The 23,608-nt window shown below is 39.1% G+C and overlaps 1 protein-coding gene across 1 annotated transcript in view; it reads left to right on the forward strand.

Moving 5' to 3' along the window:
* The first annotated feature begins 9,874 nt into the window (after positions 1-9,874).
* EXOSC10 (exosome component 10) overlaps positions 9,875-23,608 on the forward strand; it is a 37,789-nt gene continuing 24,055 nt past the window's right edge. Inside the window, exons 1-9 of the mRNA XM_074218467.1 lie at positions 9,875-10,053; positions 14,027-14,163; positions 15,561-15,684; positions 17,962-18,066; positions 18,392-18,557; positions 18,743-18,854; positions 20,159-20,234; positions 20,787-20,897; positions 21,033-21,176. Coding sequence (XP_074074568.1) covers positions 9,934-10,053; positions 14,027-14,163; positions 15,561-15,684; positions 17,962-18,066; positions 18,392-18,557; positions 18,743-18,854; positions 20,159-20,234; positions 20,787-20,897; positions 21,033-21,176 — 1,095 coding nt within the window. The 5' untranslated portion in view covers positions 9,875-9,933. The remainder of the gene's footprint in view (positions 10,054-14,026; positions 14,164-15,560; positions 15,685-17,961; positions 18,067-18,391; positions 18,558-18,742; positions 18,855-20,158; positions 20,235-20,786; positions 20,898-21,032; positions 21,177-23,608) is intronic.

A 23,608-nucleotide genomic window follows, 5' to 3' on the forward strand; every position in this document is an offset into this window, starting at 1 on the left:
TTCCCATTCCCCTGGCTGCTATGGTCAGGTTCCCCTGAAAGCCTTTCTTTGGCTTTTCATGCCCCACTTTGAAAAGAGCCTTCTCACTGGTCAAGCAACCTGGAACAAGCTGTGCATTCTAGGCACTTGGGGCAGGATGACTGGTCTACAACAGTCATTTTCCAGAGGCAATCGGGGAGGCGAGTGCCACCCCAGGCCCTTCTCATCAGTCTGCAGACCCTTATTCTCTGTTGATTTCTGGTGAGTGCCTTGTGCCTCCAGGATTGTTCACCAGATCCCAGAGGCCCCCTGAGTTGGCCATTCCCTAACCTTGCCTTCAAGCTCACTATCTGCATTGCACTTCCAGTATATATGTTCTAATTTTTCAAATGCCCCCCCCAGAGTGCAATATAAAATCAATTTTAGGCAACTGCTTTATGTTAAAAATGCCCTGAGGGTAATCAACCAGATTAAGGGAATGCAAAAAAAGAAAAGGAAAAAACAGCCAAAAGGGAGGCATCTAGAGGGGGAAAAAACTGGGGGAAAGACTTGGGAGGAAGATCACTACAAAAATCTGTGCTAATGTTGTGCAGCCCTTTAGTAAGTGAGAGATCTAGAGGTTTTGTTCGCTCAGGGATCCATTGAGGTTTTAGATCACATTTAAAGAAGAACCTTTTAACAAGAGTTGTAAAATAAGTGACCAGAGAAAGGTAGGGAAACTTGAAAATCTATAAATATAGGGTAACTAACCCTGGTGGTTTCATGGAGATTAGAGAATGGATCCAATCAAACAAACATTTATAAAGCATCTACTATATCCCCTCCATTCCAAGGTGTCTGGTCAAGTGGCTTAAAATGATCCATTTATATTTCCCAATCACATGTAAAAAATTTAATATTTTAAAATACTGAATTCCAAATTTTCTCCCTCCTTCCCCCTCCTTGAAAAGGTAAACAATTTGATATAGATTATACATGTGAAGTCATGCAAAATATTTCCATAAATTAATCAGTGCCAATGTAGTTTCAAGACTGCTAATGGTAGATTTCCTCCACCTCATTAAAAAAAATTTTTTCATTTGAGAGTCTTGGCTTTTAATTATTTTGTCTAGTTCTGTTAAAAAAAAGCCCTTGGGTGGCCCTGGAATCAGGAGTACCTGGGTTCAAATCCGGTCTCAGACACTTAGTAATTGGGCAAGCCACTTAACCCTATTTGCCTTGCCAAAACCTAAAAAAAAAAAAAACCTTGATAATTGCATTGCTATGGGATTAAATTTGGGCAACTGCCTATCTAGAGTAGTCAAACTTTCTCCAAATATTTGCATTTCTGCAGAGAATATATGAATATATATATTTAGGTTTTTGCAAGGCAAATGGGGTTAAGTGACTTGCCCAAGGCCACAGGGCTAGGTAATTATTAAGTGCTGAGGCCTGATTTGAACTCAGGTACTCCTGACTCCAGGGCCAGTTGGTGCTCTATTACTGGGCCACCTAACCATGCCCCCAGAGAATATTTTGTACTTATATTCATGTAGGTTCTAAATATATATATATATATATATATATATATATATATATAGATTAGTTCTCCATTATTTTATGCCTTTTGTAATTAAGTCAAATTCAAATTTTTTCTATATCCTTTTTTATAACCCAGGGGGGGAAAAAAGATTATTTTGTGGGTTTAATTTATATCTTGCTACCTTATCAAAATTAGTGACTTTTTTGTTTTTCATTCAATCTATTGTATTTAGGTCAAGTATCATGTCTACAGACACAATTTTTGTTTCTTTTCCTATGCTCATATCTTATTTTCCTTTGAGCAAGAAACTTAACTTCATAGTGCCCTCATACTAACAACAGGTACAAAGAACTGTATCAATAGACTAAGTAGTAGAGGAAATTCTCTTATCCAGCAGGATTCCCAGAACAATAAAACCACAAATCCTCATCCTTTTAGTCTATTTTTTTAACATAAATAACTGCTCAATTTGTTTCAAAAGAAAACAGACAAAAATAAAAATAAATGCAGGCCAAATCTCAAAAGAATTAAGATTCAGTCTGAAGTGAAGGCATTTATCTCTCCAAGAGTGGACCTGTTTACAGAAGGGGAAAGAACCACTCTACTGGGGAGAGAGTGAGCTTTTAATGGAGCAGGAAGATAAGTAATCAGACTGTGAGGAGGATCAGTAAAGACTTAAATCCTTTCAGGCTTGGGCAGGGATTTATTGTCCTATTGATAGGGGGTTTGTCTTGTGCCTGGAAGTAGGAATTTTCTGAGTCCTTGCCAGGGAACAAGGTCTTCACTGAGGTTTAATGATCTCATCCTTTCTCCTCTCAAGAAGTAGGAACCCAAATTTATTTGGGGAACAGGGACAAAGATGTCATCTTCTATAATTGCTTCAGGATGTCAAGGGTTATAGAGATGGCCCTGCCTCACTGGGTCCCTTCTTCAAGGAGGGAGATGATTTAAATAGAACATATGGAGAATCCAGGGGATGCAAGGAAGTCTCTCTAGGGGTGTGGCCATCCTTTGCTATCATCTGGAGTTTAATAGACTCCAGCCTAGAGGATACAATCCTAGTGAGGAGATTCAAGTTGAAAGGGGCCAAATATCAAGAGGGAAAGGGAAAAGATGAATGATTCTTTAACAAAATCAAAGGAGGCAGTCCCCTTTGATAAATAGATCTTACAAATAAATGGCAAAGGACAGTGGCAGTGAAGCAAATTCAGATCCCTTCCTCTGAAAATATACTATGCAGTGTTGTGGTTCAAGTTATACTTCTCTGAACAGGTCTCTAGCTCAAATCACTTCTTTCTTCTCTGTTAAAAGACAATCTGAATTAAATTTTTCCAGGTCAAACTTTGTTTCTATTTTTAGAAAATGAAATTTTGAACCTTTTAGATCATAGATTTTAGGATTTACAATTTTGGCTGGCCAATTGTAGTGTTGATATGAAGAAAACTCAGATAAATCCTGATAGATAGTTAGATGGATAGATGATAGATAGATAGATAGATAGATAGATAGATAGATAGATAGATAGATGATAGATAAACTTGACATTATTCAATCTCTCATTTGGAGAATGAAATTCCACTAAGAAATTAATAACAGAATACTTATAAGAATATGGACTCTAATACAAAAGTGAATCCATTAAAATTGCCAGATTAACTTCAGTTATAACAAAAAGTTCAGGAATAGCATATAAATACATTGAAAATAATAAATTTTAGGGGCAGCTAGGTGGCACCATGGATAAAGCACCGGCCCCGAAGTCAGGAGTACCTGGGTTCAAATCCGGTCTCAGACATTTAATAATTACCTAGCTGTGTGGCCTTGGGCAAGCCACTTAACCCCATTGCCTAACAAAAACCTAAAAAAAATAATAATAATAAATTTTAAGACAATACATATCAAGTAAGTTATTTACAATAAAACATTTTCAACTTTTAGCCACATTTAAAATGAACAAAACTCCTAGTCAAAAAAATGGATCATGGGGCAGCTAGGTGGCGCAGTGGATAAAGCACCTGCCTTGGAGTCAGGAGTACCTGGATTCAAATCCGGACTCAGGCACTTAATATTTACCTAGCTGTGTGGCCTTGGGCAAGCCACTTAACCCTATTTGCCTTGCAAAAAACGTAAAAATAAAAAAAAAAGATATAACAAAAAATGGATCAATGTTCAAAACATTTTTCAAAATAGAATACAGACCATCCTTCTGATGTTGATGATTTCAATGAACTTCAGTAAAGTTCAGTAAAAAAAAAGACAAGATAAACTCCTGTCAACCAAATAATAAATCTCTGCTGTCCCTTAAAAGGATTAAATCTTTGAGCTATTTTACCTATTCCCATCCCATTGTTCAAAGGTATCAAACCTAAAACTCACCTAGTCCCATCTCACTGTCTACCTCTCAGAAATTGAAGATACTAAATTGACCCCTAGGAATATGGTACCCAGATTATGTATTATCCACTCCTTAATCCCTCATAAACCCTGTTATTATCAGCCTAGCTGCAACAACCTTGCAAGTGTCCCTAATTTCTCTTTTTTATGCTGCTTTCTCCTGATGCTTTATCTCCTGAATGTTGATGCTGTTGATCACTCAACTGGTCCCTAATTACTTTGTAAATTCCCTAGCTGCTGATTATAATCTTGCAAATGCCTTTAATTATTTTCTCTCCCTCTTAATTTTTGCTAAAATTCCTTAAGAAATCTAGCCCATGTTATTATTCATTTTCAATCTACAGTAATGCATGAATAACATTTTTTTGTCCCTAATATTTCTGAGTCCAATTGGTCTTCATTTCACTCTTGAACTCTACACTCAATTACCCTAAAACATTTTTTCCTTCATCAATATAACTAGCTTTGCTGATATTTCTTTCCTTAAAACAGAAGCTGAGATTGTTATGATAAAGAATCATATCCTGCTGTCACAAGTCTTTATCATTTGCCTAATTAGCCCTTTAGGATTGTGAGAAATTAAAGGATCTTGATTAAGGGGAATATGTATCTAGTAACAGATGCCAAAACTAAAAACTTGCTTAGCTAGCTGTTTAAAATTTAGAGAATTATAGGCAAAAGGCTCAAATCTTCTACCTACATCTTACTATAGTAATTCAGAAGATTTTCAGTATATAAGATAAGGATTTAATATTGTTTATACTGATCATCTGACAGGATTATAGAAATTTTCATAAACAGGCACATAAGGGGAAATGTTCCCTTAGTTATTTAAATATCAATTCCATGAAAAAGTCACATAGATAGCAATTGCATTGAGCCAGGCTTAAAGTCAACTAGGTGGGACATTTCAAATATGTTTTGGGGGGGGGTGGAAATGTTGAGATTCAGGACATAGGTCTTTTTTCAAACAAATTCACACTCAGGCAATCTCCACTCCAAGTGAAGGGATACAGTCACTCAACTAGGGAGAAGGTAAGTCATTAAAGGGGCAGGAAGATGAGGTAATCAGAAATGAGTAGATGAGGGGCAGTGGAGTTTGAACTTATCCAACCTTTTCAGAGAACAATTTGGAACTATGCCCAAAAGGTTATAATATGGTATACCCTTTGACCTAGCAATATTTTCCAAAGAGAGCATAGAAAAAGAAAAAGAAAAATTATATATGTATGTATGTATATAGCAACTCTTTTTGTGATGGCAAAGAATTAGAAATCAAGGAATGTCCATCAACTGGGGAATGTCTGAACAAGTTGTGGTATGTGATTGTGATGATAATGAATGATATTGATGCACATGAATTAGATTTGAGTGAGGGGTCCTATAGATTACTTTGATTTCTTTGTCTGAAAACTGCCTGTTCATATCCTTTTACCATTTATCAAATGAGGAATGTCTCTTATTCTTATTAATTTTACTTAGTTCTCTACATATTTGAGAAATAAGGACCAAAAATTTAAGAGAAAAAAATCAACAAAACTGATTAATACTTTGAAAAAAAATCTGATCATATATGTAGTGTTCTACCCTTACATACTAAAAGCAACCATGTTCTGTTTTTCTGACCTGATCCTAAACAGGCAGCCTGGTAGCCCTTTGGATTGAGAGGCCTTCAATGGTGAATGAATTCACATACATACCTCTGGGCTTTAAAACTGCTCAAGATTTATTATGGAAAGCTGCAAAGTGTACAAATTAGAACCTTTTCTCCTCCTGGAAAACATTAAGCACAGGCTAGGTGAAGTTTGAGAGAAAGAGAGAAGATAGATAGCCATAAGTCTGGCCATGTGGCATAAGGGCTCACAGTTCTCCAGTGGGGGGTACATGTGGCCTAAGAAAGAATGAGAAGAAGGATCACCATCCTTGCAAGGAGAAGGTAGGGTGAAGAATAATGGAAAAAGGGGAGCCAAAGGTTCTCTTCCAGACTTAAATGCACTTCTGTAGTGGATTGGGGAGTGGTCCAGCACCTGGCTCCAGGTGTTCTCCAACAGGCATGCTACATACTTGTCTTTCCTGTCCCAAGGTGTGTGACGTTTAAGTCCAACATGTCATTTCTTGTCACAACATCACCTCTAATTCAACTGCTTAGGACTCCCCAAATCCATCTGTCCAACTTTACAAAGGAGCAGAGAGAAGTGAGATCCATATTTTTTTTTATTACCAGGGTCATATTGCTCACATCTGAGACCTTTAGGTCACAGTCCACAAAGAATGAAAAGAAATTTCTTAAGATAGCACACATCTTGTTCCTCAATTTGTTTTTTGTTTTTTGATGCCTGAGTACTCCTCTCTCACTTAGGCTGAAATGTACTGACCATCCATGGGATTCATTCCATTGTTGATTGTCATGGAAGCTAAACTTGCTCTATTTTTCTGACCTGGGCCAATCCAACCATCCTTAGGCAGCCTGGTAGCCCTTTGCTCCCAGAGGCTCACCATAGAGGGATTCAGTGGGGACAGCACCTCTAATTAGAATATCCCAAATCCATCAATTCACCAACCCTAACCATTCTAGCACAGCTTGATTTCATGATATAATAGTATTAATACAGAAAGGATTATCTCTATTCAAAAACAACCTGCATTCAGCCAGAGGTCTTCTCAGGCCCAAATCCACATCTCTAAAGTCCTGTCTCCTGACTGGACTTCTAAGGGCCATACCTTGGCCTGTTTCTGGTGAGGTTGGGGTGGGGCGGGGGGGGGGGGGGTGATGATAGAGGTTATCACATATGCACACAGTCAGTGGCTCAGCAGCCATCACTTCCTCCATCACTTCCAAATACAGATTAAAATATAACTGGGGAGAAGTTTTTTTAAATATATAATTATAAAATATACTATATATTATATATAAAATAAAAATATATAATAAAACATATAATATTAACATGTTTTTCTAAGTTAAGATGCAGCCCACAGGGATCCTTTTATACTATTTAACATCCCTGTTCTGTTGAATCTGACACCATTGCTGTAGGACACAATAACTGCAGAGAACTTCAACATACATATGGATGCTTCCTCCAACACCTTGACTCCCCAGTCCATGGCTTGCTCCTCCACTCCATCCCCACTACAAATCATGCCTTCCATCTTGCTTGTGTGCATCCCATCTTAAAATAGGGATTACTGGATTCACTACAAAATTCTGGATTCACTCTACACAAAATGGATTCACTTGAGTCTCTCAGATGTCTTAACAATAATTCTTTTCTGATTCTCATCCAGCCTGTAGGTCAATTCTCAGTCTCCTTTGCTAGATCTTCCTCCAGGACACACCCACTAACCATGGATGACCTCCAAGGCTTTGTCCAGGGCCTTGTTCTCTTCTCACTATCTTAAATCACTTAGTCTAGTCAGCTCCCATGGACTCAATTACCTTCTCTATGTAGATGGAATCTCTGATCTAAATATCCAATTCAAACCTCTCTACAGAGCTACAATCTCTCAACTGTCAGTCAAATCAGCCAGTAGACATTTATTTAGCACCTACCATTTGCAAGGCTTTGTACAAAACAAAGAGTAAAAGAGAATCTCTGCTCTATCAAAGAGCTCATAGTTTAAGCATGGTACATGAAAAATAAATTGGAAATCATCAACAGATGGCACAGATTCAAGAGGAATCGATAAAGGCTTCCTTGAAAAAGTGGGATTTTCATTGGAACTTGAAAGGAAGCCAGGGAAGCAAAGAGGTAGTGGTGGTGAGAAGAGAGTTTTCCAAAGCATGGAGAACAGTCAGGGAAAATGCTTGGAGTAAGGAGATAAAAGTCTTGTTCAAAGAACAGTAAGGAGACAATTGTCACTGGATCACATTGTAGACACTGTAGTTAAGACAGAAAAGTTTGAGGGGGACTCAGCAATAGATCTTAATACCCCCAAAGAGATCAAATAAAGAGGGGGAAAAACCCATATGTACAAAAATATTTGTAGCATCTCTTTTTTGTGGTGGCAAAGAACTGGAAACGAAGGGATGCCCATCAATTGAGGAATGGCCAAAACAAGTTGTATATGATTGTGATGGAAAACTACTGAGCTGTGAGGAAAAAATGAAGGAGGGGCAGCTAGATGGCATAATAGAGCATTGGCCTTGGAGTCAGGAGAACCTGAATTCAAATATGACCTTAGACATTTAATTACCTAACTGTGTGACCTTGGGCAAGTAACAACCCTGTTGCCTTACCAAAAAAAAAAAAGAGGGGTGGCTAGGTGGCAAAGTGGATAGAGCACTGACCCTGGAGTCAGGAGTACCTGAGTTCAAATCCGGCTTCAGACACTTAATAATTACCTAGCTGTGTGACCTTGGGCAAGCCACTTAATCCCATTGCCTTGTAAAAACTAAAAAAAAAAAATAATGAACGAGATGGTTTCAGAGAAATCTGAAAAGATTTGGATGAAGTGATGCAAAATGGAGTGAGCAGAACCAGAAGAAAAATATATACAGTAACAGCAATATTGTAAATAATCAATTGAAAAGATAATATCTGATCAAAACAATGAGCAAAACAGTTGCAAAGGATTTATGACTAAGCATGCTAGTCACTCCAAGAGAGAGGATACTGATGGATTCAAAATACAGACTGAAACACATTTTTTTCTCTTACTATCTCTTTCTTGTTTTCTTTGATATAGGTAATTTGGACATTTGTTTCATATGAATATACGTATTTGTAATTTTTTTCCCTTTGCCTTCTCCATGAGTCAGGGAGGGATAGAGGGGGTGGGTGTTGACTGCCAAATAACTTTATTTTTGATCCTAGATGTAGGATCAGGGGGTCATTGGCAATTGCCTTTTGGACCTCTTAAGCTGTCTTTACCATAGTGTCTGAAATTCATTACGTCCAAAACAATCCTCTTCTTTTCTCAAACTTTCTTCTCTTCTCTTACTGATAAATACACCAGTGTCTTCCCAGTCACCCAAGTTCACAACCTTTGTACCATCCTTAACTGTCCTTAAGTACTTACTTCCCATATCCAATCCCTTTGTTTCTACGTGTATGTCTTTTATCCCTTCTCTCCATCCCCATCATCACCCTCAAGCCTGTACTATTGTCATTGCCTTTTTTTTATTAAAGATTTTATTTATTTTGAGTTTTACAATTTCCCCCCCAATCTTACTCCCCCCCCAGAAAGCAATTTGCCAATCTTTACATTGTTTCCATGGGATGCATTGATCCAAACTGAGTGTGATGAGAGAGAAATCATATCCTTAAGGAAGAAACATAAAGTATAAGAGATAGCAAGATCAGATAATAAGATGTCAGGTTTTTTCCTAAATTAAAGGGAATAGTCCTTGGTCTTCGTTCAAACTCCACAGTTCTTTCCCTGGGTACAGATGGTATTCTCCATTGCAGACAGCCCCAAATGGTGCCTGACTGTTGCCCCGATGGAATGAGGGAGTCCATCAAGGTTGCTATTGCCTTTTGACTGATCTCCCTGCCTCCTTTCTCTTCCAATTCCAATCCAGCCTGATGCCCAAGGCAATTTTCCTAAATCACAGGTCTGACCCTGTCACAGTGCTACTCTATAGGAGGCTCCCCAGCATCCACCAGGCGTCAGTGAAAACTCTGGGTGTTTGGCATTTAAAGACCTTTGAAAACCTTTAAATCCTAACCTCCGCCTACCTTCCCAGTCTTCCTACACTTCTTTATTATTATTATTATTATTATTATTATTATTATTATTACTATTATCATCATCATCATTATTATTATTATTAATTATTATTATGGATTTTTACTAGGCAGTGGGGTTAAGTGGCTTGCCCGGGTCACACAGCTGGGTCATTATGAAGTGTCTGAGGTGGGATTTGAACTCAGGTCCTCCTTTTCCCTGCGGGGGGGGCGCGAGGGAGGGGGCTGGGCTGCAGGAGTCGGTTCCGGCTCCGCCTCCTCCGGCAGGCTCCGCGCATGCGTGCTCAGGAGCACGCCTCCCCGCCGCCGTCCTCTCGCGAGAAGTGGTGAGCTTGGGGGGGCAGGAAAATGGCGGCTCCCAGCGTCAGAGGAGCGAGACCCGGGCCCGAGCCGGCGGCGGCGGCGGCCACTGAGCCCAGCGAGATGACGGTGCTCCCGGGATTCAAGGACGCGGACAGCTTCGTGAAGGTGAGCCGGGAGCCGGAGGGCCCCTCCTGCCCTTCCTGTGCCCCGGGGCCGTGCCGCTCCATCACCCCCCCCCCCCGCGCTGGGCCTTTCTCTCCCCATCCCCCTCTCCTCTCCATCCCCTCCTGCTCATCCTCTGGTGCGTCCCCTCCGCCCGGGGGGAGAAGGAGCCCAGACATGGCCCCGACCCGGAGCCGGCCCGGCCCTCCCAGTTTCCAGATGAGGAGACTGAGGCCGGGAAGGAGAAGTCGCCCGGGCCGCCAAACCCAGGGCCTCGCCCCCGGCACCGGCGCCCCTTCCCTGGCAGCCCGGGCCGGGCCGCCCCCTCCTGCCCCCTTGCCCTCCATGCTCTGGCTTCTCTGCCCAGATCTGGGATGCCCTTCTTGCCCTGGTTCACCTCCTACGCGAAGCCTCCCCTCAGCTCCCCAAACCCTAGTGCATTCCTCCCAGAACAACGATTTTGTAGCCATTTTGTGTTTTTTTAATTACTTGTATATGCTCATCTTATTTCCTTCCTCATTGGAAAACAAGGCTCTCCAGGCGGGGAGTTGTTTAGCTTTCACCTTTCAACCTCTGTCTAGTGAGTAATTAGTAAATACTTGCTGATCAACGAAAGGGAAGGTCTGTTTGATTTCTCATTGCCTGGTCCTTAACATATAGTTTCCTCATTCGGTAAACATTCAAGCGTCAGGCATTTGTACTGAGCATGAGATAGTCTCCGGTCTCAAGTAGCTCACAGACGCTTGGAAATGACATGAAAATAACTACATCTAAACTAGATGGAGAAGCATAAACCAAGAGAGAGAGTGATATTAGAATTAAGGGGAAGGATGAAGAATGCAAAGCTTCTGGAAGGAGTTGGAATTTTATCTAGAACATAAAGAAAATGAACAGAGAGAGAGAGCAAGAGCCGAGCCAGAGTGCCAGGCATATGGGAAAATATTTGGAGTTGGAAGATGGTGTATGATACTTAAGGCAGTGTCACTGAATCCAAAACTATGTGAAGAAAAGTAAGATGTAAGGATACTGCTTCATATCTCCTAGGTTATGAAGGGTATGCAGGGATTTGAATACCAAACAAAAAAGTTTATATTTCATTATAGAGGGAATAGGGAGACACCGGCATTGATTGAAAAGGAGAAAGGATGGGGGCAGCTAGATGGTATAATAGATGGAGCATCAGCCCCGAAGTCAGAAGAAGTGGGAAAGGGTTAGGGGGAAAGACAATGAGTATCTTTTCAGACATGTTGAGTATAAGATGTCTCCTGTAGAGCCACTTCAAGATGTCTGAAAAGCACTTGGAAATTCAGGTTTGGAAGTCAACAGAAAGGCTAAGGCAGGAATCATCAGCAGAGATGATAATTAAATCCATGGGAGTTGATGAGATCGCCAAGTGAAGTGTATAGAGGGAGAAGAGAAAAGAGTGTGCAGGACAGAAGAACATGAGGGGAAAATGCAGCAAAGAAGACAAGTAGCTGTCAGATAAGTAGGAAGAAAACCAGGAGAGACCAATGCCCCAAAAACTCAAAAGAGTCATCAGCATTATCACCCTCTGAATCAACAGGAGAATGAGGATTGAAGAAAGGCCATTGGATTTGGCAACCAAGGGATCTTTAGTGACTTCAGAGAAAGCAGTTTTGGTGGAATGATAAGCCTAGACACCAGGTCATCCTTCAGGCCATATGGGATTAAGAAGAGAGTGAATAAAGAGAAAGGGGAGGCACCTGTTGTAGACAGAATTTTCAAGGAGTTTAGCACTAAAAGAGATATATAGAATGATACTACTATCTGTCCTGACCCTCACCTTGTAATCAACAGTGTGCTGGTCACTACTGTAATAATCAGTTTGGAAATGTATGACAGATTTTAAAACCAAAGCTGCATTATTAGCATTTTCTCCATCACTTTCTTGAATCTAGATAATCAACGAAAACAAATCAAGCTCCAATTTGTAGTGTGATTGTTTTTTGAGGTTTAAATACACTGAAAATTTATCAATCCTCTCTTTTGAGGCTGTACAGCTCTCTGTTTATTGCAGATAAACATGGGGGAAAAAACCCTTTGTTGGCTACATCCAGAAAATACATGTCTTGTTATGTACTTTTAATCTGTTACCTCTGTCAGAAGGTAGCCGTCATGTTTTATCATGAATACTCTGACTTTGTGGTTGGTCATGTTGATCAGAATTCTTTCAGAATGGTTTGTCTTTATTATTTTATAAGTTGTTCTGGTTCTTCTTATTTCATTCTGTGTCTCATCATGCAGGGTTTCTGCATTATATTCAGATAACCATAATTTCTATTCATTTTCCGAATGACATAATAAACTTTTTTTGGGGGGGGCAAGGCAGTGGGGTTATGATTTGCCCAGTCACACAGCTTGGTAATTATTAAAGTATCTGAGGTTGGATTTGAACTAGGTCTTTCTGACTCCAGGGGCAGTACTCTATCTACTTGGCCACCTAGCTGGCCCAATATAATAGACTTTATAAATGGTGATTGGATTGATTGTTGACTCATTTCATCTGTGTAGAGTAAGAATCTGTGACATGGAGAATAGAGAACCTTGGACTTGAGAGACCAAAAGATATGTACCCAAATATTGTTCTCATACGCTAGCTTTTTGATCCTGACCATGTCATGTAACTTTTCCTAATAGTAAAGTGGGGATAATACCTGAAGTGCCTTTTTCAGATGCGGTCATATTTTATTTTTTTAATTATGAAATGTTATATGTTGAAAATTTTTTAAAGTCTTATATAAATAAATGTTGTTGAAAGAGATTTTAAAGATCTGATACAACTCATCTTCATTTTACAGATGAGGAAATTGAAGTATAGAAAGAAGATATTTACCCCAGGTCACAAAAAGCAGTTTGGAGATTTCAAACCAAAACTGTCTAACTCCAGATCCAAAGTTCTTTTCACAATATCATACTTTGTCTTTATATGCTTTCCTTCTTTATGGAATAATATGCACAAGGGGATCTTTCTTCCCATTAGATTATAAATTTCCTGAGAGCAATACTTCATATCCCACTACTTAACACAGTAATGTATACCAACTAGGTATTTGATAAATATTGGATTTTCCTTTTTCAGGACCTGACTCAGATACTGCCCTCTTCATAAAGTCTACCTGATCCTTTCCCACATAATTACTACAATAATTACATGAGTGGATAGAACACCTGCCCTGGAGTCAAGGAATACCTGAGTTCAAATCCAGACTCAAACACTTAATAATTACCTAACCCTGTGGCCTTGGGCAAGCCACTTAACCCCATTTGCCTTGCAAAAAAAAAAAAAGATACAATAGTTACATGACTCAGGAAGAAGACCTCAGTTCAGGTCTTGACTTCAACAAAGTGTAACTCCGGGCAAGCTACTTAAGCATTTCAGTGCCCCGGGCAAAATTTAAAACTTCCATGGTTGGCAAATAGCATTGGTGGATAAAGTGTCCAATTTGCAAGTTTGAAACATGAAAGAGTTTATAAAATGCTTTCTTCCCAGCTGTCATATGTGATAGGTAATGCAACTACAATTTTCCACATGTTACTAGTCTCTAAGAAATGGAGTGATTTGTCTGTAGTCACATAGATTCTGAGTCAGATTTTTATACTTATTAGGATCATGTTTTTTCCTCTCTATATACATATACATACATACATACATACTTGTGTGTGTGTGTGTATGTATACACACACACATACATTATAAGATTGTTTAGAGGCAGCTCAGTGGTACCACAGTGGATAGAAACTGGGCCTTGAATCAAGAAGACCTGAATTCAAATTCAGCCTCAGACACTTACCAGCTGTAAACTTGGGCAAGTTAATCCATTTGTCTTCTTAACTTTCCTTCTCTGTAAAACAGCACCTTCCCCTCTTGTGAGGATCAAATGCTTTCTATAAAGTGCTTTGCAAACCTAAAAGCTATATAAATACTAACTATTGTTATTATTTGTTTTTCCGACAGTTTGCACTTGGTTCTGTGCTGGCTGCCACGAAAGCTTCCAATGGGCTGCCACAGGCTGGAGATGAGTACGATTTTTACCGAAGTTTTCCTGGCTTCCGAGCATTTTGTGAAACACAAGGAGAGCGGTTACTTCAATAGTAAATGTCATTTCCTTTTACCAGTGATGGAAGTGTTAAAAAAGTTAGAGGTTTTTTCCAGGAAAAGTTACGATGTGTGTTGTACTTTTGTCGAATTATACTCTAGATGAGCCCAAATGAGGACATTTCAATTGCCTTATGAACTTTGAGTAACTATTTAGAAGACTGTTCAATCCACATTGAGTTTATCTTTTTGGATTAGTTAGGGGACTGGGAAACATGCATTGGTATCATTTGACCTCTGATAAAAGTTGCAGAACTTCAAACATTAGCATTTCCTAACTATTATAAATATATCTGAAGAATGAAATAGTTTATATCACAGGGTCAGTTTTCCTAATTACTCAAGTAGGAGGCTTTATAGAGAGTATATTGACTCCTTAAGACTGTCTAATGCATCTTCCAATCTTGTAAGGGGTGAGCTGCAATTCAACAACATTATTAAGCACCTACTGCTTGCAAGGGATTATTCTTAGCATTAGAGATACCCAGATTGAAAACAACACAGTCACTATCCTAAAGGAATTTGCAGTCTTGTGGGTGTACAGTAAATACAAAGATAAGTACACAGTAGATGAAAATGAAGTCAAAGGCAGTGACCCAAGAACATTTTAGGAAGGAAAGAATAAGGTAGAAGCAGTGATTCAGGGGAGATTGTACAGAGAAACTGAGTTGAGCAGGTAGTATAATGGAGCACCTTCTAAGCATGAAGGGATTAGGCTGGGCTAATGCCCAGAAGTGGGGGACTATGTTGATCAAGAAACCATAATAATTCAGTTTGGAATGTTGATGTACAAAAGAAAATATTGTGAAAAAAGAGTAGAAAGGTTTAGCTGGTACCTCAGAGGCTTTCTAAGAAAGCCTTCTACAGCACACCTTTCACATCGTTCTCAGAACTTAGACTCGATGGTTTGAGCTAGATGGAAGATCTTGTGGTGCCAGGCAGTTTATTTTTATTCCAAAGACCAGAAAGATGCATTGAAACCTTTTGACATGTGTATAGGTCAGCCAACATATTAGTAAAATTATTTTGGTAACTCCTTGAAGTGGAAAGATTGGAAAGGTGACCTTTTGACAATTCAGGGCTTGATCTGAGACCCATTGGCAAGGTTTTTTTTTTGTTTTGTTTTTTAGTTTTTGTAAGGCAATGGGGTTAAGTGGCTTGCCCAAGGCCACACAGCTAGGTAATTATTAAGTGTCTGAGGCTGGATTTGAACTCAGGTACTCCTGACTTCAGGGCCGGTGTTCTATCCACTGCGCCACCTAGCTGCCACCCATTGGCAAGTTTTGGTGGGTTACTCGTAGAGTGATGGCCTCTCTTCCCTTCCAGCATTCTTCTCCAGGATGTAAGAAAATCAAAGAATTTATATAAGTAAACTTTTTTCGTTTTCCCTTAGTATGAGTAAGGTCATGCAGTACCAAGGTTGTCGTAGCCACATTAAGGACCGAAGTAAAGTGACTGAACTGGAGGACAAGTTTGATTTGCTGGTTGATTCCAATGATGTTATTCTTGAAAGAGTGGTGAGTAACATGGCCTGATTGATTATCCTTATCTAGCTAGGAAATGAAGCTCTCTTGTGACAGTTAAGAACCTTGTACTCAGAGGGGCTGCTAAGGGAACATACACCAATAGGTGATTATGTCTAGGGTAAGGTCTACAAAGTCTTTTATAGATATTATATAACAATAACCCTCTGAGATTCCACAAGTATTATTATCTTCATTTTCTGTTTGCTGAATGACTCTTCTATGTTATACATCTAGTAAATTTCTGAAGCAGGATTCCAACCCAGGTCTCTTCTAACACCAAGTCAGAAACTCTTTTCCACCATACCACATGCCTTCTATCATGGATGAAACAAAGTCCTTAGTTCATTAGAAAAGCCAATGTGATGTTTCTCATTGGCAGTGAATATTTCTTCCTTCTGGGCCTGAATTTCCTTATTTCTAAGGAAGGGGCCTCTTTAATCCTTTCTAATTCCAAATCCTGTCATTTATGGTGCTCTGAAGAATTTCTTCTAGACTCATTTTTAGCTTGACTCAATAATTTTCAGTGAGGATATAATAAAAAACTGGAGGGGATTGGTTATTCAGTCATGAACCTGAATGTTTCATAAAAGTGTTTTGTTGGTAGGGCTTCCTAGATATCTTTCTTTTTTCATTTCTTTATTTTTCCAAGTACATGTAACAGTGGTTTTCATCTGTAATTTTTTTTTACATGTTTCTCCTTCCCTCCCCCCCCTCCTTTGACAGAAAGCAATGTAGTATAGGCTCTATATCTATAACCATGCTAAACATAGATCTCTAGTAATCATTGTGTAAAAGAAAAAAATTAGGAAAAAAATGACATGATTCATAAGACAATCTAGAATCAAAATGTCTTGCATTCTGCAAATCAGTTTTTGTAAAATTTAAAGCAAACGATTTATCATTTAAATATTACTTCTCTTATTTGTGTGTGTGTGTGTGTGTGTGTGTGTGTGTGTGTGTGTACATGCACATGGTGATAACTAATGAGAGAAGTGATATTCACACACAAGAAAGGGAAAAAGAGAGAGACAGATCTTTGGTAACTAACCCCCTTGAGAAGGCTTCATTCAGTAGGTGCTTACATGTCACTCTCTTCTTAACTCCCTTCAGACTGACTCCTCATCTCATTATTCAACTGAAGGTCCTCTCTAAACTTACCAAATCTAATGGCCTTTCCTTCAGTCATCATCCTTCTTGACCCTCCTGTATTATTTGAAACTGCTAATCATTCTCTTCTACTTGATAGAAGGTCTTTGTAATACTGTCTTCTCATTTTCTCCCACCTGATGCACTATACCTTCTCATTTGATGGATCCTAATCCAGACCTACTAACTATAGATTTCCTCCCTAGGTTCTGACCTGGGTTATCATCTCTTCTCCTTTTACCCTATTATCACTTGGGATCTCATTAGCTCCCATAGATTCAATCATCATCTCTGTGAAGAGAATTCTCAGGTCTCTTGTCTTGACTTCCTCCTGATCTCTAGTCTCCTATTTCCAGTTGTTTATCAGAAATCTCAAACTAAATATAAACATTTCAACTCATTGTCCAAATCTAAACTATTTTTCTTCCAAAACCTTTGACTCTTTCTAAACTATTATTATTGAGAATACCAACCATTCTCCTAGACACCTAGATTTGAAACTTAGGTCACCTTCAATTCCTCACTTTCTTTCAACTCCTCTTATTTAATCTGTTGTCAAATTCTGTTGATTTTACTTTCATAAACTCCTCTGGCACTGCTACTGTATGGTGCAGGCCTTTATCACATCCTATCTGGATCATTGCAGTAGCTGCTGGGTTCTTGCTTCAGGTTCATCCTACACTCAGTTGTCAGCTGTAAAATCGACCTTCCTAAATCACAGAACTCACCCCCCTACTTCTAGGATCAGATATAAAGTTATTTGTTTCATATTCAAATCCCCTCACAAACTGACTGATTTCTGCCTTTCTAGTCTTCTTAGGCCTTCCTCCATTGACCCTGGCCTCTATCTACTTTCTTCTTGGGCTGGAAAATGCTTTCCTGGTCCTCCATCATCTTGGTGCCTCCCCTCTGAAAGCCCCCAGGCTGTCATGGGCAGAGCTTGTTTGTACATAGTTGTTCATATGCTGTCTCCTATTAGACTAAGAGCTGTCTGAAATTGGGGATTGTTTTTTTGCCTTTCTTTGTATTCCCAGAACTTTTTAGCATAGTACCCGGCACTCAGCACATGCCTCCTGAACAAGCCTCCCTTCTGATCAGTCTACTTTTGTTTTTTGATTTTAGGGAATTCTCTTGGATGAAGCATCAGGAGTAAACAAAAATCAGCAGCCTATCCTCCCTGCAGGAATGCAGGTCCCTAAAACCATTGTGTCCAGCTGGAATCGTAAGGTGAGGATTCCTCTTTACCCAGCCTACTCTGAGACTGGTTAACTAGAATTTCTTATTTAAACTGTAAAATGAGCTTTTGCTAATTAAAATTTTAATCCTAGTTTTGTGGACAAAAAGTAATCTTTGCTTTAGCCTGCTGTTCAGCATTCCACCAGCCTTCCACATTGCTGCCTGGCACTTAGGGATTTCATTCTTTAATGTGTCTTCATTGATGGGAAAGTTATGACATCAGTTGGAATGTGACTCTTCTCATCCATCTGATGCAGCAAACCTTTTTGTAAGGGATGCCATGTAGACCACATTGAGGATTTCTCTCTTTGCTTAGGCAGGAGAGTATAACAAGAAGAAACAGTCTGAAACTTTCCGCCTCCTTCATGCCAAGAACACCATTCGGCCTCAGCTAAAGTTTCGAGAAAAGGTGGATAATTCCAATACACCATTTGTCCCCAAAATCTTCATCAAGCCCAATGCTCAGAAACCTCTGGCACAGGGTAAGTTGTCTTGGTCAACTTTTCTTTCAGTCTGGGGTTGGTAGAACTATCGAATGAGAAGCTAGGAGACCATAAGATTATACCACTTCTGGAAGTCTTGGTCCTTCAGAAATACAAAATATTGGAATTTTAAGTGTTGATCTTTCATGTATAAAATCAGGTGTTTTTTCTGCTTTGGGCTCTAGCACTCACCAAAGAGAGACGTGAGAGACAAGAACGGCCTGAGGATTTGGATGTGCCACCTGCCTTAGCAGATTTTCTCTATCAGCAGAGAACTCAGCAGATTGAGCAGGATATGTAAGAAAACAACCGTTGCTGGGGGTGGGGGTGGGGGTGGGGGATGGGGAAGAGGCAGGTTATAAAATTTAGCATGAGATGGATGGACGCTTAGCTCTCATTTAGTCAGATATCCCCAAAAGCGATTGCAAGTGGAGCCCAGTCTCACATTTAGAGTAATATCCAAAGTCAGATTCCAACTCAGCACCTGTCATGAAATTCAGGGCTCTTTTTGACCATATCACATTGTTTTCTTGGGTTTTCATTTTCATTTGTTTGTAACTCCTACATATGTGTGTGAACATGCCAGAGAGAATCAGAAGTTCATAGAAATGAAATGTCAGAAATTATCACTTAGCCTAAGGAAATAGTCCAACACATCAGTTGGTCATGTGCCTAGATACCCAGATAATATCTGCCTCTCTCCCCCTTACCAGCATCTAGTTTGATATTTCAAAACCTAAGTCCATATACTAGAGGGCAAGGAGGACATCATCTTTTAAAAACTCACCCCCCAAAAAAAATTTTTAAAGAAAGCTCAGCCCCTAGAGTGCCTACTTTATAAATATTTTACCTTTTTTTTTTCAGATTTTGGTATAAATATCCACGTTAGATTTTAAAACAATCCATCTAATGTTACTTATATAATATTATTGCTGAAATCTCTAAGTAGCTCTTTGTCAGGCCCCTTCTGATCCTTTAGTTGTACATTCCCATATCCTGACACATTTGTACATATTTGTAATTATTGTATATATGCTTCCTCTTGTCTTTATATTTTATTTCATTATATCTGCTTTTTCCTTATTTATTTTTCTCACATTCCCCTTTTTTAATGGAGTCATTCTCTGGTTCCCTTGTTGTAGTAGGGAGAGAGACTACCAAGCAGTCACGGACCTAGTGATTGGGAGGGTCAGCCTGGCTGCATGTAGAGAAGATAGATCATCATTAGTTTGGCCATCAGATGATTTTTTTTTTTCCTTGCCATAGTAATTCTCATAAACTATTCCTAAGAAATATAAGAGTTGTAATCTTTATCAGTAGATGGAGAGTCTACAATAACTGAATTAGAAATTCTTGAATTACAAGAATAAAATAGTACTCTGTCATATTGATATGTGATGACTTGTTCAACCATTCCCTGCTTTTTGAGATTTTTGCTATTAGAAATAATGCAGTTTTTCTGATTTCTAGAATGTGTACCATTTAAAATTCATTTTCTTTTGAGGCCTTTGTTTTCATTCCTTTTCTTCAAGTCATAATAGATTAGGATATAGAAAGGCTGTCATTTTTCCTTTGACTGATTTCTTTTTCAATTCATCCAGGTTTGCTCATCCCTATCAGTATGAACTAGATCACTTTACTCCACTAGAATCAGTCCTTCAGAAGCCACAGATTCAGGTTAGTCTCGTCTGCATTCCAGAATGGAGTCCCTGCAGGAAGGGAATGAAAATCATTTCTTTATCACCCTTTATGTGCCTGATACTATACTAAGAATAAAAGGTACAGCTAAATAGTGCCTGCCTACATGGAGATCTTCCGATAGGGATGGTAATATGTACAAATATATAGGAATATATGAGATATATTCCCAGGGAATTGAATTACCATTAGGAAAGGCCTACAGCAGAGAATTTTTTAAAAGAATGAGAGAATAAAGACATTAGCATGAGATGGTGTGGACAACTTTTCCAAGAAGTTTAGCTAAGCAGGGAAGAGAGATTTAAGATGTTAGTTTTGGGGCATAATAGGTTCTGGTGATCCTATTTTTAAAGAGAAGAGATACTTTCTAAAGAAAAGAGATACCGGAATGTCCATAGTGTTCATAGCTTAAGATTTCTGATAGTGAGTGACTGCAACATTGGATAATGTCTCCAGTCTATCACTTTGGTTTGATTTTGGAGAAGATGATTAATCACTTTTACTGTTTCTAACAGTTATTTCTTGGTTTAGATGTACAGAACTATAGAAGAAACACCCTGTCATTTTATATCCATGCTTGATGAACTTGTGGAACTCAATGAAAAACTCCTGAGTTGTAAAGAATTTGGTGTAGATTTGGAGGTAGATTATTTTTTTTAACCCTTAATTTAAAATCTGATTTTCTCTGTGCCAAAAGTTTAAAAAATTGGACTTTGAAGTACTGAACCTGATGACATCTTTTTCACTGTGTCACATCTCCTCTTTCTATTGTATTAGCACCACTCTTACAGGAGCTTCCTAGGTTTGACATGCCTAATGCAGATTTCCACCCGCACAGAGGACTTCATTATTGATACCCTGGAACTTCGATGTGACTTGTATATTCTCAATGAAAGCTTCACAGATCCAGCCATTGTTAAGGTCAGCTCATGCTTTTGAACCGTTGTTGTGTGATGGCTGAAAGAGCCGTGTGACATGTTAAGCCTGCTAACTATTTCTTTTCCTAAAAAGTCAGTCAGTTAATATGAAAGAGCTAGTGCTGTTTCTGGCTTGAATGATATAGGCTTGCTCTGTGTTTAACTTTTTATTTCTAAACACTTGATATGGATGTAAGAGGAGCTACTGCTTGCTTCTGAGCTTACTCCTTGGTCAGCATACAACCACGGCCCATGACTGCTCCACACCCTGAAACCCCAGTCCTTGGGAGCTGGTCTTCTCTTCAGTCCTCTTTGGATCTGTGACCTGAAACTGGGTTGGGGGACAGAGCTCCCAGTCAGCACCTAGTCCTCCCTCCTACATAAGATCAGGCCACTCTTAGAAGTCTAGAATCTCTTTTAGGGTGCACAGTCTCCATCCCCTTTTATGCACCTACACCTGTAACAGTTCCTGAGTAGAACCTGTCCCCAGTGTCCAAGCCTCTTTGTCTGTCTCCCTATCCCAATCTGCCCTGAAAAAAGGGCTCATTATGAATTTCTTTTTTTCTGGCAAATTTGGAAAGAAGTTGTGGAGATGGAAACTCGACTCAGTTTCTTCCTAGTACTCTTGACATCTTGGCTGTGCCTCAATAACAAGCATGTCTTAAGTGCCCACTCTGGGCACTGGGCTAGATGGAAGGGATACAGATTCAATGAATGAAGCAATCTTTACACTTTAAGAGTTTGCATTCTATTGAGGAAAACTAAGTACCGAATAAATATGAAAAGAATACATATAAACCAATAGAAGACAATTGAATAAGAAATTGTTTAGGAAGGAAGGCTTTCAAAGTCGAGGGAATCAGAACAGGTTTCATAAAGATGTTGCTTAACCTGAGGGATTCCTCAAGACAGAGCTGAGGAGGCTGTGAGTTTTCAGGCATTTGGACAACTAGTACAAAGAGACCAGAATGGGAGTGTGTTGTGAGGAGAGAGAGAAGGGCAATATTTGGTTGTATTGTAGAGAGTCAGAAGTGGGGAGGAATGTCTAAAAGATAGATTGGGAATAAAATCATAATAGGAGAGTTTAATCTAGGCAAAAGGAAGGAGGGTTTGAAATGAAGTGCTATTTGTCTAATTGAAAAACATGTCGGTGTAGACATGGCAAGATTTATGTGGCAGCTGACTGGATAGATGAAGTGAAGGAGAATGAAAAGTAATGCCAAGCTTGCAGATCCAGGAGACTGGAAGGAAGGATATTGATACCTTTGTAAGAAATCAGAAAGGTAGAAGAGCTGGTGATAAGTTGTGCAGGGGAATTGATAATGTGTTCAGTTTTGAACATGGTTGACTTTGAGCTATCGCCAGGACAATCATTTTGAAATATCCAACAGGCATGTGGTGATATAGAATTTAAACTCTGGGAAACACTGGGGCAGTTTAAGCTATTAAAAGCTCTAAGATTTTGGGGACCTCGTATAGAATTGGGTAGTAAAAATTCATGGTAGTTGATGTGATTTGAATGGATCAAAAAGGGAACCAGTAGAGAGCCTGAGATAGAACCTTAGTACACATCTATAGTTAAGTACGAATGGCAAGAAATTTGAGAAAATGGAGCACCAAGCTTGAAGTCAGAAAAATCTGAGTTTGAATGTGGCCAAAGATACTTTTTAGCTGTGTGACCCCGAGACAAGTCATTTCACTTTGTTTTCCTTGGTTTCCTCATCTGTAAAATGAACTGGAGAAGGAAATGACAAACCACTGCAGTATCTTTCCCAGGAAAACCTCAAACAGAATCACAGAGAGTTGGATACAATTGAAATGATTGAACAACAACAACAAAAGTAGGAGAACCAGAAGAGATTGATGTCACAAAAGGCCAGAGGAGAGAGAGAGAGAGAGAGTGTTCAGGAAGAGATAGTGGTTTGCAGTGTCAAATGCAACAGATAGGTCAAGAAGGATCAGGTTAGACAATTAATGGTTGAGTGAGAAGTGGAAAAAGTGAGTGTAGAAGGTGTTTTCTTTCTTTTTTGTATATTTTTGTTTTTCCAATTACACACAATCATTTTTTAAACAAGGTTTTGAGTTTTAAAATTTTTCTTTCTCCCATCCCATGACAGAAAGCAATCTGATAGGACCTCTACATTTATAACCATACTAAACATAGCTATTGAACAGGTTGTGAGAGAAGAATCAGATCCAAAAGGAAGAAAGAAAATATTAGAGAGAAAAAAAGAAATAATACATAAGATGACTTTTAAAAATTGAAGATAATAAGCTTTGGTCTTCATTCAAACTCCATAGTTCCTTCTCTGTATATTTTCCATCACAAGTCTTTTAAAATTGTCTTTGATTATTGTACTGCTGAAATGACAAGCCCATCATGGTTGATCATCACTCCATGTTGTTAGTAACGTGTATAATGTTCTTCTGGTTCTG

This window comes from Macrotis lagotis, chromosome 1, assembly GCF_037893015.1.
Source record: "Macrotis lagotis isolate mMagLag1 chromosome 1, bilby.v1.9.chrom.fasta, whole genome shotgun sequence".
NCBI classification, from domain to species: domain Eukaryota; kingdom Metazoa; phylum Chordata; class Mammalia; order Peramelemorphia; family Peramelidae; genus Macrotis; species Macrotis lagotis.